General features: G+C 37.6%; 2 protein-coding genes across 2 annotated transcripts in view; one reads left to right on the top strand and one right to left on the bottom strand.

Annotated features, from left to right (window-relative positions):
• Positions 1-1,017, bottom strand: part of LOC137259031 (SUMO-activating enzyme subunit 2-like) — a 30,083-nt gene extending 29,066 nt beyond the window's left edge. The window contains exon 1 of the mRNA XM_067796736.1: positions 840-1,017. Coding sequence (XP_067652837.1) covers positions 840-983 — 144 coding nt within the window. The 5' untranslated portion in view covers positions 984-1,017. The remainder of the gene's footprint in view (positions 1-839) is intronic.
• Positions 1,018-1,198: 181 nt separating this feature from the next.
• Positions 1,199-12,679, top strand: LOC137258811 (HAUS augmin-like complex subunit 4). The gene is made up of 9 exons (XM_067796509.1): positions 1,199-1,302; positions 2,652-2,788; positions 3,606-3,737; positions 4,055-4,192; positions 6,322-6,424; positions 8,103-8,242; positions 9,018-9,148; positions 9,661-9,729; positions 12,425-12,679. The coding sequence occupies exons 1-9, from the start codon at positions 1,236-1,238 to the stop codon at positions 12,618-12,620; spliced, it is 1,113 nt and encodes a 370-aa protein (XP_067652610.1). The 5' UTR covers positions 1,199-1,235; the 3' UTR covers positions 12,621-12,679.
• The last annotated feature ends 1,506 nt before the right edge of the window (positions 12,680-14,185 follow it).

The following is a 14,185-nucleotide window of genomic DNA, read 5'->3' as shown; positions in this document are numbered from 1 at the left end:
ATGGTAAAGTCTTGCTATGGTACTCTGAGACACGTTCAGTTGCCTTGCAATCGTAGACTGAGACTCCCCAGCCTTCAAATGACCAATTGCATTGTTGTGCAGAGCCTCAGTAAGTCTAGGCATGAGTTTAACACCAAAGTTTAAGTTGTCAACTGTCACAAGAGCATTGAAACATGACTTTTATTGGAAATGATGCATGAAATGTGCATGCAAAAGGAAACGCATGAACTTTTTCCCATTCACAATTTACTCCATTTATTGCGGAAAACAGATTTTGGTGCGTTTTGGTGAACTGACCTCAAAGACAATGGATTCAAACTCAGAAATGTTTGCAGACAGTGTTCACCATAGATATGCTGATTACATAGACACCAATGGTTCAAATTCAAATTACATGGAAAAATACTACTAATGCATTTATTTTTTTGAGACGTTCATATATTTAGCTGACACTCTACCTTAGAACCACGAGCACCAACACAGTTAATGCTGCTCATTTGAAGGGTCATTAGTACTGCAGTGTGGAAGCACAAGAAATGAAAACAAACAATTGCGTATGCGATTTTGCGAGACTGCGTTGCGCTATAGTGAGGTAATTGCTCCGTGGTGTTGGGTGCTGCGCCCTGTAAACTGCATTCTAAATCAGGAATGCTTGACAACAGTATAAGAATGTGTATCGAAAGGTCCCACCCACAAAACAAAGATATCTTCATCCATAAGGTTTGTCAACAAAGTGAACTGATACTTGTTCTGGAGAAACTACCGGAAGAATGCATTCTTGGAACTTGCTTTTGATGTCTTGGACAACTAATGTGACTATGTATCAATAAAGAAAGTACCAGTTCAATATCCTTGAAGCCAGTCAGAACAAGATTTTTCAGCAGCTCACACCCTATTCCACCAGCCCCAACCACCAACAATTTGCACTTGAGCGTTTTCTCGCGCACTCTTTCATCCAGCACCCCTTCTATGGCGGCCGCCATTTTGTTTGAATTGAAGCAAATAAAGAACGTTGCACTGATTGGTGGATTTCTATTCTTTGGCTCGATGTCCTACTATAAATTTATTGTAACATTTTTTCTGGTATTTCATGAATCAACACGGAGCTTATTTTTTGCTGTACATATACTATATGTATCTAAATGCGGTGTATTATTGCCGTTCTTTTATTACGTAAAATGATGTTTTTCATTAGTACATAATGTATCGTAGGATGACAGATAGCGGGAACTTCAATGGTGAGAACGGACATGGATGTAAGAAGTGAAGTTAGAGATCAAGCAATCAAGTCTTCCGATCGCTGTATGTAATTGTCATATCTTTAGAGTGTACATTTCAGTGGAGATGTACTATCACCTGTATCCTCGATATATGAGTCAAGTTATGACTAGAGTATGTATATGCTTTAGAACTCCAATTACCTGATATTATCTAAGTACAAAGTTAATAAGAAAGCAGTTTGTAAGGTCTCTTTAAATTGACTATAAGACTTCTGCCCGTACACACCCCACCCCCAAATTGTAACTTTGAGGAGATATTTCTTTGAGTGGCACCTTTTAGAAGTGGAATATGCATTTCAGAATGGTCAGGTACAGTTACACAAAACATGTTAAAACTCATCCTTGTTAGATGAGGAATATATCCCAAAGCGAGCTTAATTCTACATTCTGGAGATTTCGACGATTGCATTGCTACCGCTATATCAGAGAAGTATGTGCGCAATCGGAGTGCACAAACCGTTTCATCAGTAGGGCGGATGCCCAGTTCCAGTGGTGAGAAGTTTTATTGACAATTTAAACCCAGAAGTTTAGTTATGTAAAGAACAAATAAACATCAATATTATTTACACATGATTTTTAATACATGCCACTTCAGAAGCAAAATCATTTGTCCGTTTAACAAGAAATAGCGAGGGAAATTCAGCAAGATCAGTCATCTGCTGTTGATAGGTTATTTTTTAAACAGGAATCCATGTGATCAAAACACTCTCTCGGTGTGCGGAGGTAAAAATATAGCTCATCGTTGAAAGCACATACAAATTGCCCGAATGTGGCAAGCAGCTGCAGTTTCGCTGATACAATGTCATCATCAACACTATTTTTGTAGGAAACGCATGATATTTTTGTATAAAATAGATGAATATATCTTTTTCACTCAAGGTTAGTAAAATCAAAACTTTAAATGATATTTAAGATAAAAATTATGTTTTTGTCTTATATCGTCGAAAACCCCCAACACCGGGATATATTCTGGTGATATCATTTGGCTGGAATGAAATTTAATAGGTGATAGTCAGGCATTTTTATGAATTCCTGAGTTTTGCAGAGAAAATGGCATGTGTTCATTTGCAGACATGTAACCAATCAGCTGCTGATGGTTTGGTAAACAAGAACCAATATTTATGATAGCACTTTTGGTTCGGTTTCTGCAAATGTGAAAATTTCATTTGCCAGGTATAGCTTCACTCTGTCTAAGTGAGTTTCGATCCTGCCCAAGGGACACAACTCTGGATAAATGGCTACTTATCTAGATCACTGTCTATACTGAACAAAAGTTTTGGTTCTATGCAAATCTGCTTTCGAGAGATTTTCCACTATGATTGAAAATTCAGTGTTTTGTTAAAATTGTAATGATGTTGCATTTGTCTTCAGTGAATGCATTATTGCCCTTGAGGCTGACACCTCAAGATGCAGAGGGCAATCCAGGATTTGTCAAGCTCTTGACTGGATTAACCAAACACATCAATGAACAAGGCATAGGACTACAAACACACAAGGACCTTGTGCAGGTTTGTCTTATCATAATCAGGATGTAACAGTAAATGAATGCACTGGTTAACTGATACAATACATGCAATCTGCAGCAAGTATTTTTGAGTCTGCTTTTCTAAACATGTATTTTGGTATGATTTTCTGAAGATTTTGGTCTATCTCAAGCACTAAAATAAGCTGACACTACCCTGCTAAACAAAATTCTTCAAGTGATAGACTATGATTGTATTTAACATCTTTCAGGATATCAATGGTTGGATTGGTTTCATTTTGGCAATATTATTAAATTCAGTTCCCTATTGAAGTCACAAACTTTTCTAAGATGTACACAGTATTTGAAATTGTAATTATAAACCTGCATGCATAACAGTAGAAATCTTTCTAGTAATGCTTTTCCTCCTCAGTTTCTAGTGATCATATAGGAGGTGGTTTAAATGTTAAACTTTACCTTTATTATTATTTGAAACAGATATGAATGAATAAATATCGATTTTTAATTACTTACATGTTGTGATCGAGTTTGTTTTTCGACACCAAGTCATCTTTGTTTTTTACAACAAAAACCTATCTCTGATGAGCTTAATTATTAGTTACCATTTGAATCTGTAAGTAATGGTGACCTACAGTTGTCTTTATCTTTTTATGCTATCATCCAGCAAATAGAGTTTTGTACATGGCACAATGGCACCCTGGATTATCCAATGTATAATGTGTCCATTGTGTCTCACAGGATGCATAAGAAGGCCCGTCAGTCCTTTGATGTATTAATTAAATTAGACACCTTCTGAAATTCGGTAATTTGAGATGGTGAAACAATGGCACTATCTCTTGTAGGCCCAGGAGGTGTTGAAACATGAGAAGCACACTTGGCTGTTACACCACATCCTCCATCATGAAGTCCAGGAGTTGATTCTGGACTATGGGATCAAGAGTCAGGAAGTTTCGCTGGCATCAGATGACAAGCAGGTAACTCAAATAGCTGTAGGGTGGTGGGGTAGTCTAGTGGGTAAAAGTGTTAATCAGGCTGAAGACCAGGATTCGATTCCCCACATGGTTACAAAGTGAGAATCCCATTTCTGATGTAGACTGCTGAGATATTGTGGGAATGTACCATTTACTCACACATTCGCTCGCTCGCTCTCTTGCTCAGTGGTCATGTAACCTGTGGGTGATAATCAAAATGACCTCAAATAGGAAGTAGCATTTGTGTAGGTATGTAGTTATCAATGTATTGGTACTTGTGTGTATACAAATCTGAATTTTCAGATCTCTCTTTATTATAGTTCCTGGTGATTCTCCAAAATTGTCTGACATACAGCGAGATAGGTGACTACCTTGACTTCAGTCCTGACCCGACATCCAAGGCAACCTTACTTGGTCTCACACAGGAGGATGTCAACAGACACAATGCCTACAGAAAGGTAACTCCATCCACACTGCAAGCAGGAAACACCAGTATACATGTGTAACCATGGCAACATGGCACCCATGTCCTAGTTCACATTAACACAGTGAGCTTCTTATGTTACTGTCATCATTGTCCATATCTCCAAAAGAACATGATGAAAGACTTGACTTCAGTGATTCAAACTATGCAGTCACTATTTTGTCTAACTGAGACAGAGAACTCTGATCTGTTTCACTGATCATATCGAAAATGTAAGTTTGTAAACTGGTCTGCATTTTGCATAATGAAATAATATTCTTGTTGAACCTGAATTTATGTTGTTTTTGTCCGTTTTCAACTCTTTTTATGTAGGTATTTTGACCTATATTCATCATATTGACAGTGCAATCAAATGTTCCGCATCCAAGTCAGGTGATTCTTGTGGCTACATGTAGTGTTTTGATGTGATGATAAATCAACATAGCTCATCATCTTTATGATTGATTATGAAAGAAGATAGAACATGGCAGTATTCCTTAAGAACCAAAACATTTCAATCCCATGAATGTTCCTTACCATGTGACGTCCTATGTAGTATCTCAGAAACACTGCAACAGGCTTATACCTTTGTCTAACTTCAATTTACTCTGGTGTCATAGGAGCTGCTTTTTGCTGGGCAGAGTTACTTCCCTTTATCATTCCAGAACCATAATTGTTGGTTCAATATGCTTTACTCATATTGTGTGTTGAAGTTTTGTCAGCATAACAGCCATGAAACTGCTGGGAATCGAACCACAAACCTTCTTTTCCTTTGACATGAACCAACCCATGAACAAGTTGACAAAGTAACCTTGTCATCAATAGTTCATCCTGATATTCTCCTGTCAACAGGGAGTATACCAAGATACTTTGACTTTCTTCTTTCAAATTAAATGTGAGCATGCTCAACCCCATGTTGGATCACAGTGTATAACAGTGAAAAAAAGTACCAAGTCCTGTGCTGGTATTTGAACCACAGACATCCATGTCTTTCAGAGTCTAGTCAGAGACACTACTATTCACTGTGCCACACTGTCCCCTTGAATACACCAGAGACTTTGGTTAATCAGCACTGTTCTCATGCTCATTAGTTTCACCCAAACTGGTAAAAGTTTGTGATCCTTCCTTTCATGTTATGATGATGTAATGAGAATACAGTCGAACCCTGTTTATCCGGACGTTTTGGTTTCAGTCGAAAATCGTCCAGATAGCGAGACATCTGGTTAACTGGATCAAACAAGCAAAACGTGAAAATTAAGTGAAAGTAAAAAAAATCATGTACGTATATCAATAAATCAACAGTCAATAGTAATAACAGTGAATCATCATAACATATAAGTCTACCAATAATACATGGAAGGCGGAACGCAGGTTACCATTTGTCAGGTTGTCTGGAAAGTAATCATGTAGTGTGTGGAGTTTCATATGGTAAGTTAGATGAAAACGTAAATGAATGACAAAAAGTTTCTATTTTTCCAATTTCATGTTCTGTTTTTTAATTCAAAATGCCCTAAAAACATCGCGTCGAACTTAAGCTGTCTGCAATAAGTAAACTTTTGGATGGGATCACATGACTTACATCATGTGGGAGGCTATTTATAATTTGCATCGCGACAGGTAGCAGGGGTTGATTTATAAGTGTTATATTCTGTATAATTACAGTGTAGTTTACCTTAATCCTACTTAACGTGTGTTTTCGTTACTGATGAGATGTTCTCACACGCGCCGATTCCAAATGAGTGACACGCGTCACTAGTGTTTTGATGGCTAATTAATCAATTCACACCAAATGCCTTCTGATAGATTAAGAATGAAATCACAAAGTTGTGCAGTAAACGGTATTGACGTGGCACATGCATGTTGCACAGATCTCTCTGTCCGGGTAACTGGATAAGTTTTCAGTGGAAATCTATGGGTATGGTTTGAAAATTCGCCGTCCGGGTACAGAAGCGCGGGGTCCGGTTAAGCGAGTACAATTAATGAACGTAAGTTTTGTTTCTCATAAAAATTGTCCAGAAGGCGAGGTTTCCGGATATGTGGGCTCCGAGTAAATGGGGTTCGACTGTACTCTTATAAGTTTTCATTCTGACTGTTCTATTATTGAAAAATTCTATTCATTGGCAGCATATCTCATCAGTGCAGCAAAGACTGATTCCAGAGATTGAAGCTCGATTACAAAGGAAATGTGAAAATCTTGTCACTTTTTATCAACCACCAAGACTGTCAGGTAAGATGTAGTATGAGAACAGTATTAGATACCCATATGTGTAGATGATTATTCCCCCACCACAGAGTACAGCGAGGGATTTGGGTTTGAGATCTTGGGAACTTTCCATGCATCCTTTTCTCAGTAGTAACAAGTTTTCTCCAATATGAGTTTTTGAGTTAGAGATCCAAAATTTTACATTCTGATGTGACTGGTCGCTTTTAAAATGAGGTTGTCTGGATGTCCTAAATTTATTTCTTGAAGAGTTGATTCTGGGGTAGAATAGGTCTTCAGCAACCCATGCTTGTCATAAAAAGCAACTGTGCTTATTGTAAAAGGCAACTAATGGGATTGGGTGGTCACTTGCTGACATGGTCAACACAAGTCATCAGTTCCCAATTGTGCAGATCAATGCTCATGCTGTTGATCACTAAATTGTCTGGTCAAGACTCGATTATATACAGACCACCGCCATATAGCTAAATGTTGCTTAGTGCAGCATAAAACTCAGCTCAACTCAACTCACTCACTCACTCTTGAAGAGTTATGGCCCTTGCCATTTGTGAACACTGCAGTATGTGATAGGTTTCACCCAACCAAGACAAATTTTGACGAGGGTTTCTTGCAAAGGGAGTTAACTCCAATTTCACCCCTAGACTCCATCAGCTGGTTCACAAGTAGTTATTTTCCATTGGATTTCAAAAAGAATATTACCAACTTTAAGAACAAAGAGTGTTTTTTTCTTTTTACGCTTTGTTTCAGCATTGAATTTAATGTTTGTTCATTTAACAATGGCTATAATTGTTTTGAAGAACTCAGATATGTATTGAAGTGAAGTCTTTTCGATTAAATGTCGAAAATAGACATGAATGACTATGAAACATGTCACTGATTTATGAGAGATAACTTTTTCCTAAACACAAGCCATCATTCAAGGGTTTACAATGCCTGTGTAAGACAATGGCCTTTTGTTTTAGCCCAGTTATGCATGTCTGAAAACATATGATTTGACAATACTTGTGTTCTTGTAGAAAACATCCTTGACTATACACTTGACATATAAGCAGAACTTCAGCATATTTTGTATATAGTAACAGTAAAATCAACTTCACAATGTGAAAGGAAACCTTAAAGAGATATAAAATCCTTCAACAAATTGTCTCCCTTGGATTAGCTTTTCACTTCCCAATCTAGAGATTGTATCAGAGCATCTAGAACCTAGAAAGTGCTTTAGCAAGTAGAGTTACATTAAGCAAGGAATTATTATAGAAATGAGGATGTCTGGAATAGAAATAATAGCAACAAAGCCGACTGCCCTTGATGTCCAAGATAAATCAGGGTATTAATACTTCTTTCTTTTCATGATAAATACCTCTAACTATTTTAAACAGCACAACATTGAGACATACTACTGTCCAGTCAGCTAAATGAGAAATGCTTTGCAAAGCTTGAAGTAGGAACAGTTACATTCGTGGCATTACCTCTCAACCAAGACTATGCTATGTATTGAGTTTAGAGGTATTTATATCAGTGAAGTTGAGATATACATGTATACTGGATAACTGATGAGGGCTTTGAGAATCTATACTGTTATGTAACACCTCAATTTGTCTGTTTTGTTTATTAGCATAAAAAAAGATGAAGTTATAGCTCTGTTGTCTGATATCTTTATTTGATGGAATATTTATGTGTTTTGTAGACAGCACTCGTCTTACTTTGTCCAAGGCTGTGCAACTACCAGGTGAGATTGAGACCAACAAACATCAGCTCAGTGAGGACAAGAAGCAAATTCAAGTGATACGTCAAAAAAGAGACAAGCAGTTCTGGCTGTACTACCAGGTAAGACACCAATATTACCATCTAGACTTAAAGATTCTATGTTACCCTTTCGTACCTTCAGGTAAGGCTACAACATTTCCATCATGTAACACCAGCTATCAGTGTGATATTGCTGTCTTGTACTACATGATATCACTGTTGTAACTTCTATTACCCTCTTGTACCACCTGATATCACTGTGATATTACCCTCTTATCTAGCCTCATGTAAGAATGTCGAGTTTTGCTTGGTCCACGTGACTCTGATAAAATAGTATGTACATCCATCATGATCCGCGAGCGGGAGTATATAAGTTGTGTACTCCAACTACAAAAGTCATATCACCCGCTACACCTCGGTGACGACGCGAAGTGATAAAAGCGTGCATCGACAAGCCTTTAGTAACTTTGCGGTGGGTGCATTGAGGTCAAATGATCAGCTGGTGTCAACATGGCAGCAGGTCGATTCGATGCATGTTGTTTTGTTTTGATTTAGTGAAAACATTCAGCTAGATAAATGCGTTATCAAATCGTGTCTTGGGAAATATGGGGTTTTATCAGTCCCTCATAAGGTTGTATACAACCTTACTTTCGACTGATAAAACCCCGTATTTCCCTCGACGCCATGTGATAACTTACACTATACCACCAGCTATAGTGATATTACCTTCTTGTACCATCATATGCCACTGTGATATGACTGTCTTGTACCACCAGGTACACAACTGCTGTATTTTCTTCTTGTATCACCAAGTATCACCGAGTGCAACAAGATTCATTCAACTGTTGTATTTCAGACTCTGCTAGACCTGTTGTCAGTCTTGGAGAAGGTGTTGAAGGACTTCAAGCTAGATCGGCAGGTGGAGACTGATCTGGTCACCAGTGAATGGCTTGTTGCCAGGTGTGATGCCATGTGTCTCAAAATAAAGTAAGTCAGTTATGAGCAACTTTAATAAACAAGGAGAGCTTCATTTGCATATTTTTGTGCCTATGTCTGTATAAGGGACCATTCATAATTTTAGGCGAAGGTGGGTGATTTTAAGGGATGTTACCCATTTTGTTCTGGGGAGCTTTGGGGGATTGGGGTTGTCATCTAATGGGGGTGGGGTTATTCTTGTTTGTCATTCAACTTGTCTGTTCTTGAGCTGATACATAGGGCATTTCCTGTCAACAGTGTTGGCCTTCCAGCATGAAGTTAGGTGTTAATACATATTTTAGGGGATGATTCTCAGTATAGGAGAATATGGTTAGTCCAGTAGTTAGAGTACTGGTTTATAATGTTTAAAATCCCTACATGGGTACAGTGTGTAAAGCCTTTAGTGTCCCAAGTCTGTTTGAACATTCCTAAAAGGAACTGCACAAAAACCCTGAAAATTTATATTTAGCAGTTTTAATATTCTTTGTATCACTGATGTTTGAATGTTGGTGTATATGTTTCAGATTAGTTCAACTCCAGATTTTGTGTGACACCTATACTGCAGAGACTGTGCAGGCCCTAGATGTCATCAGGTAGGACTCTGGTTGACATTTTTTTTATATCATAAACATTTTAAGAATTTAATTTCAAATCTACCTGTCTACATATGTAAGTGTTTATTTCTCATTTCCTAAAATTTTACGGATACTTTTGCAAATGAGTTTCTTAGAAATATTATTAAATTGTTGTTTCAATTTCTTTATCAGATGGGTAGTAGATACAATGTGTTTATTATTAGTCACCTCATCATGGGGGTTAGTGGTGTAGCCTATTTGTTAAGGCGTCAACTCTTCATGCTGGGGAGGCCAAGGTTAAGTTCCCCACGGGCATAATGTGTGAAGCCCCAGTGTCTATTCTAGAACTGAAAATCTAGGGGGATACGTCGCCCCCTTACAAAAAAAAAGGAAGAGTGGGGGAGTGGTGGAAAATGTAGGGGGAAATACCTGTATTACTCTCTTACAAAATAGTATGGATGTACGAATGTTATTGCAACCACCACCAGTGAAACTATTGCTCGTTTTATTTTGGCTGCAATACTCACATATCATTGCACCATTTTGACAAAAGAGAGCCATGGCCATTCTTGCAACCATTTTTTTAATTTTTTCTGAAAAACACTTGGTTTGGGTTGGGTTTTTTTGGAGTCGGAGGGACCGGGATAAGTCTCGACGTATTGCTAGCCTTTTGATTCACACGTCTGATTAACAGACATATCAGTCTAAGAAGACATGGTGGACACTGTTGCTTTCTCAGTGGTTTTTTGTGCGAAAAAGTCAGTTATTTTCATTCTTTTGCGTGGCATTATTCACACCAAATTAGCACAAACTGTTGTAAATAAGAATTTTGTATTCATTTGTCGTCGGCAACTTCAAGTGATAATATTGTCTGATTTTGAAAACGAAATGAAAACGAACTGATGTTCTAAAAAAGATCGACGAAACTGTGTTTTGCAAGTGCTGTACACAAGCACTTTGTTTAGAGTTCATATTTTAAGGTTGTCAATTAATTGATTAATCAAATCATAACTATTAACTTCATCAAAAAATGTTATCTATTTTCATACTGATATGAATGGAATTTCGTTTCCCCAGTGCCGATAGTGGTTTTAGCCAAGGCATGTTACTCTGTTATGTTTACATGTTGTCACTCAAACTTGATTCTGTGGCTGACTCTGATTTAAAAAGTCATTCCTTGTCAATATAAAGCTTTTCTTATGTTTTTTGAAAGGTAGTTACGGAGCAAATTACTATGCACGACAGTTCATGCTCTGTTGTTTATATGATGCATGATTTGATCATTATTAGTACCAATCGCGCAATCGCATGTCCTAGAATAGACACTGAAGCCCACTTCCTTTGTCCACTCACCATGATGTTGCATGAATATTGCTAAAGGCGGCATAAAATCATACTCACTCACTCTTCATTTATGACGTCATGCAAGGTCCTCACAAAGCAAGGTCACAATGAAGTGAAATGAAGTGAAGCAGAAATCTCATTCCCTGCCACTGCTGCAGTTCAAGGCAGTTGAGTAGCTTAGTGGTTAAACCACCTTTGAGTTTCAGCATGGGAAACGTGTGAAGCCTAGTTCTGGTGTCCCCAGCTGCAACATTATTGGCACATAAAATCATGGAATATTGGTCAAAGCAGCATAAAACCACACTCACTCAGTCACTGAAAGCAATTTGCAACCAGCAGTAAAAAGGCATTAATGTACTTTTTGATGGAAATATAATGCTGCATCTTTGTCTTTTTGACATTAGTCTTGATTTCTGAATGGCATAGCTTCAATTTGTTGATGTATTGAATTTAGGAATCTCAAGATAACAGACATATTGAGTGAGACATGGAACACAAATTGGCACCAAAAGAAAGCTTTGGTGTTAAACAGTTGTCATTAGACAACATGGATTGTATCCAAATGGATTTTACAAGTCAATATTGTTTTCACTGTCCTCAAGTTGTAAAGTTGCCGAAGTGTTGAATGACATGCTGATAAAACAAATCATCCTGGTCAATGATTCTGGCAAGTCGGCAGTACTGAATGCGTAGTCGTGATTGTTATCTCCTCATGATCTGTTGCATACAGGGTTTGCTTTACAAAACTAGACGATCAAAGGAAACCCCTTGTCCTCCGATAATCGATGGCAGATTTGGTTTCTGATTAACAGGACTAATATAATGGTCATGAAATGTAATTAGGGTAATTATTTACTGTACTTACAGGACATAGTGAATGAAATTTAGTTCTACACCACACTCAGAAATATTCCAGCTATATGGTGGTTGTCTGAAAATAATCAAATCTGGTTCAAACAATCAAGTGATCAAAAGCATGTGCATCAATCTATGCAAGTGGGATACGATGATCTGAAAGAGTGAACCTGACATCTGATACTGTTAGTCTTCTCTGACGACAAGCATGGGTTACTAAAGATCAATTCTAACCTGGATTTTCACAGGTCCACATGACATATAAGGGTTGTGTAACTAGTTGGAGTATTTAGCTGTACTGTAAGATGCAATCAGGACTTCATAACAGGCAGTTAATATTCTTGCCAAGAATATATTTCAAGTTCAGTAAATTTTGACCAGACAAACCAGTGACTAAGAACAGAAGCAGTTATCAATGCCATTGACAGCATGACACTGAGACTAATGTTTTATTGTAATTGTAACAGGGTCTTAGAAAGATGTATGTTTAATAGTCTGGTTGTTTTCTTTGCAGGAAACATTTGGACTCGGCTATAGATGACCACGAGAAGGATTTGATGCGAGTGGGTCAGGCATTGCGAGCATACGAGGCAGTGGGGATGGGATTTGACAGCTTGGTGGAGGAGTACACAAAACTGAGGGGGGAGCTTGAGAACAAGCAGTGGGCATTGGCCGAACTACAACAGACAACCACACAGAGCACAGGCTGACCATTCACTTGTGTGTATATATATATGTGTGTGTGTGTCCATTAAAATGGGGATATGTACTTTGCTGTCTTTGGTTCTTCTTACAAGCTGTTCCGACTGAGGCATACTTAGTTTACAACTCATGCTGTAGAATGTTGGCTCTACTATCAACCACTGATTTGTCTGGACAAGATGTAATTGTTTACAGGCAACTGGAACCTCAACAGAATATTGCAGATTCCTGCTTAAAGCCCCCATTCACACACTAATGTCAAATACTATTGATGCATGCAATGTTTTAACTTACTGATATATCACATGATCAGATTCATTTTTAATATTAATAAACATGCTATTATCCAAGCATTCGGTACAATTTTCGTACTGTTCAGCATAATTATGTATGAGTGAGTTTAATCGTGTTTGATAAAGCATTCATTTATCACAGCCTAAACCCATGTTCGATTCCCCACTTGGGTACAGTGTGTGAAGCCCATTTCTGGTATCCCCTGTCGTGATATTGCTGAAATATTGCTAATAGGCGTAAATCTAAACTCACTCACTCCTACTGGACTGCCAACATATAGTTTGAATATTGTTGTCACCAGTCACTTCACAGTTAATTGCCTACAAATGTTTCATCCATAAGATAGTTTGACAAGTGGTAACTGGATTTGTAATAAACAAATATACTGTTCATCACATGAACATATTTTTATTCCTTTGAGTATAGGTCACATTCCTAGTGGAAATATGGGAAAAATAGTATGTCTACCAGTGGCAATATGAAGTAAATGGGAAACAAATTTTACATTTGAAAGAGAAACTATCACATCATTGTGTTTGAATACTTAAGTAATTGTTAACAGGGATCAGAGTGCATCATGTATTTAATGTGTTTTGCAAAGTGCAATCCGATGACTTTTCAAAGCATTTCATTTGAACTCTGTTAATCGTTAATTAGATGTAACTGACAGTGTCCTAATTACAAAATTACTCTGATAACAGGACCAGTGCTTCCTCATATGATAGTTGTAAATCTGAGGATTTGAACTTCCAGACACAGAAGTTAATTGAAGAATTACAAGCTTGGGGTAAAATAATACAGCCTATGAGACATACAGGAGGCAACACCTCAATAAAACTAGCAACATGCAATAATACATGTACCGCTACTGACATACAATATGAACATATTAAAAATAACAGGTACAATTTGCTTAGACACAAGATGAGATGTATGCATATGTTTATGTTAAGGACTAGTTTTGTGATACATGGCATTACAATATATAAGAATCCATTCCTAACCTCCAGTGTGATTAAAAAAAAAATCATCCATTTTATCCATTTGTAAATGTGACTAAGGTTTAGACAACAAACAAGTGACACTTTGAAAGTCAGTTTTCATGTTAACAAGATGCTTTGAACTGACTATACAAACTGCGTAGTAGATACTGGCAAAAAAGGACAAGTTGGACCGGCACAGAGAAAGCATTTACAAGAAGTAGGTGATGCATGGCAATGAACAAACCCATCTGGTTTGTGAAAGGGAGAACTTTTAGGTTAGTGCATGTGCTGTGCAT

The sequence above is a fragment of the Haliotis asinina genome, chromosome 12 (assembly GCF_037392515.1).
Source record: "Haliotis asinina isolate JCU_RB_2024 chromosome 12, JCU_Hal_asi_v2, whole genome shotgun sequence".
In the NCBI taxonomy this organism is placed as follows: Eukaryota; Metazoa; Mollusca; class Gastropoda; order Lepetellida; family Haliotidae; genus Haliotis; species Haliotis asinina.
Note: the sequence above shows the minus strand (reverse complement) of the source record. Positions and strands in the feature narration are given on the sequence as shown.

Bases quoted from the DNA above. Each gene is read 5' to 3' on its own strand.
- LOC137258811 (XM_067796509.1), top strand. From the start codon at position 1,236: ATGGTGAGAACGGACATGGATGTAAGAAGTGAAGTTAGAGATCAAGCA. The intron at 3,738-4,054 runs GTAACTCAAATA...TCTTTATTATAG, and splicing joins TGGCATCAGATGACAAGCAG to TTCCTGGTGATTCTCCAAAA. The intron at 6,425-8,102 runs GTAAGATGTAGT...TGTGTTTTGTAG, and splicing joins TCAACCACCAAGACTGTCAG to ACAGCACTCGTCTTACTTTG.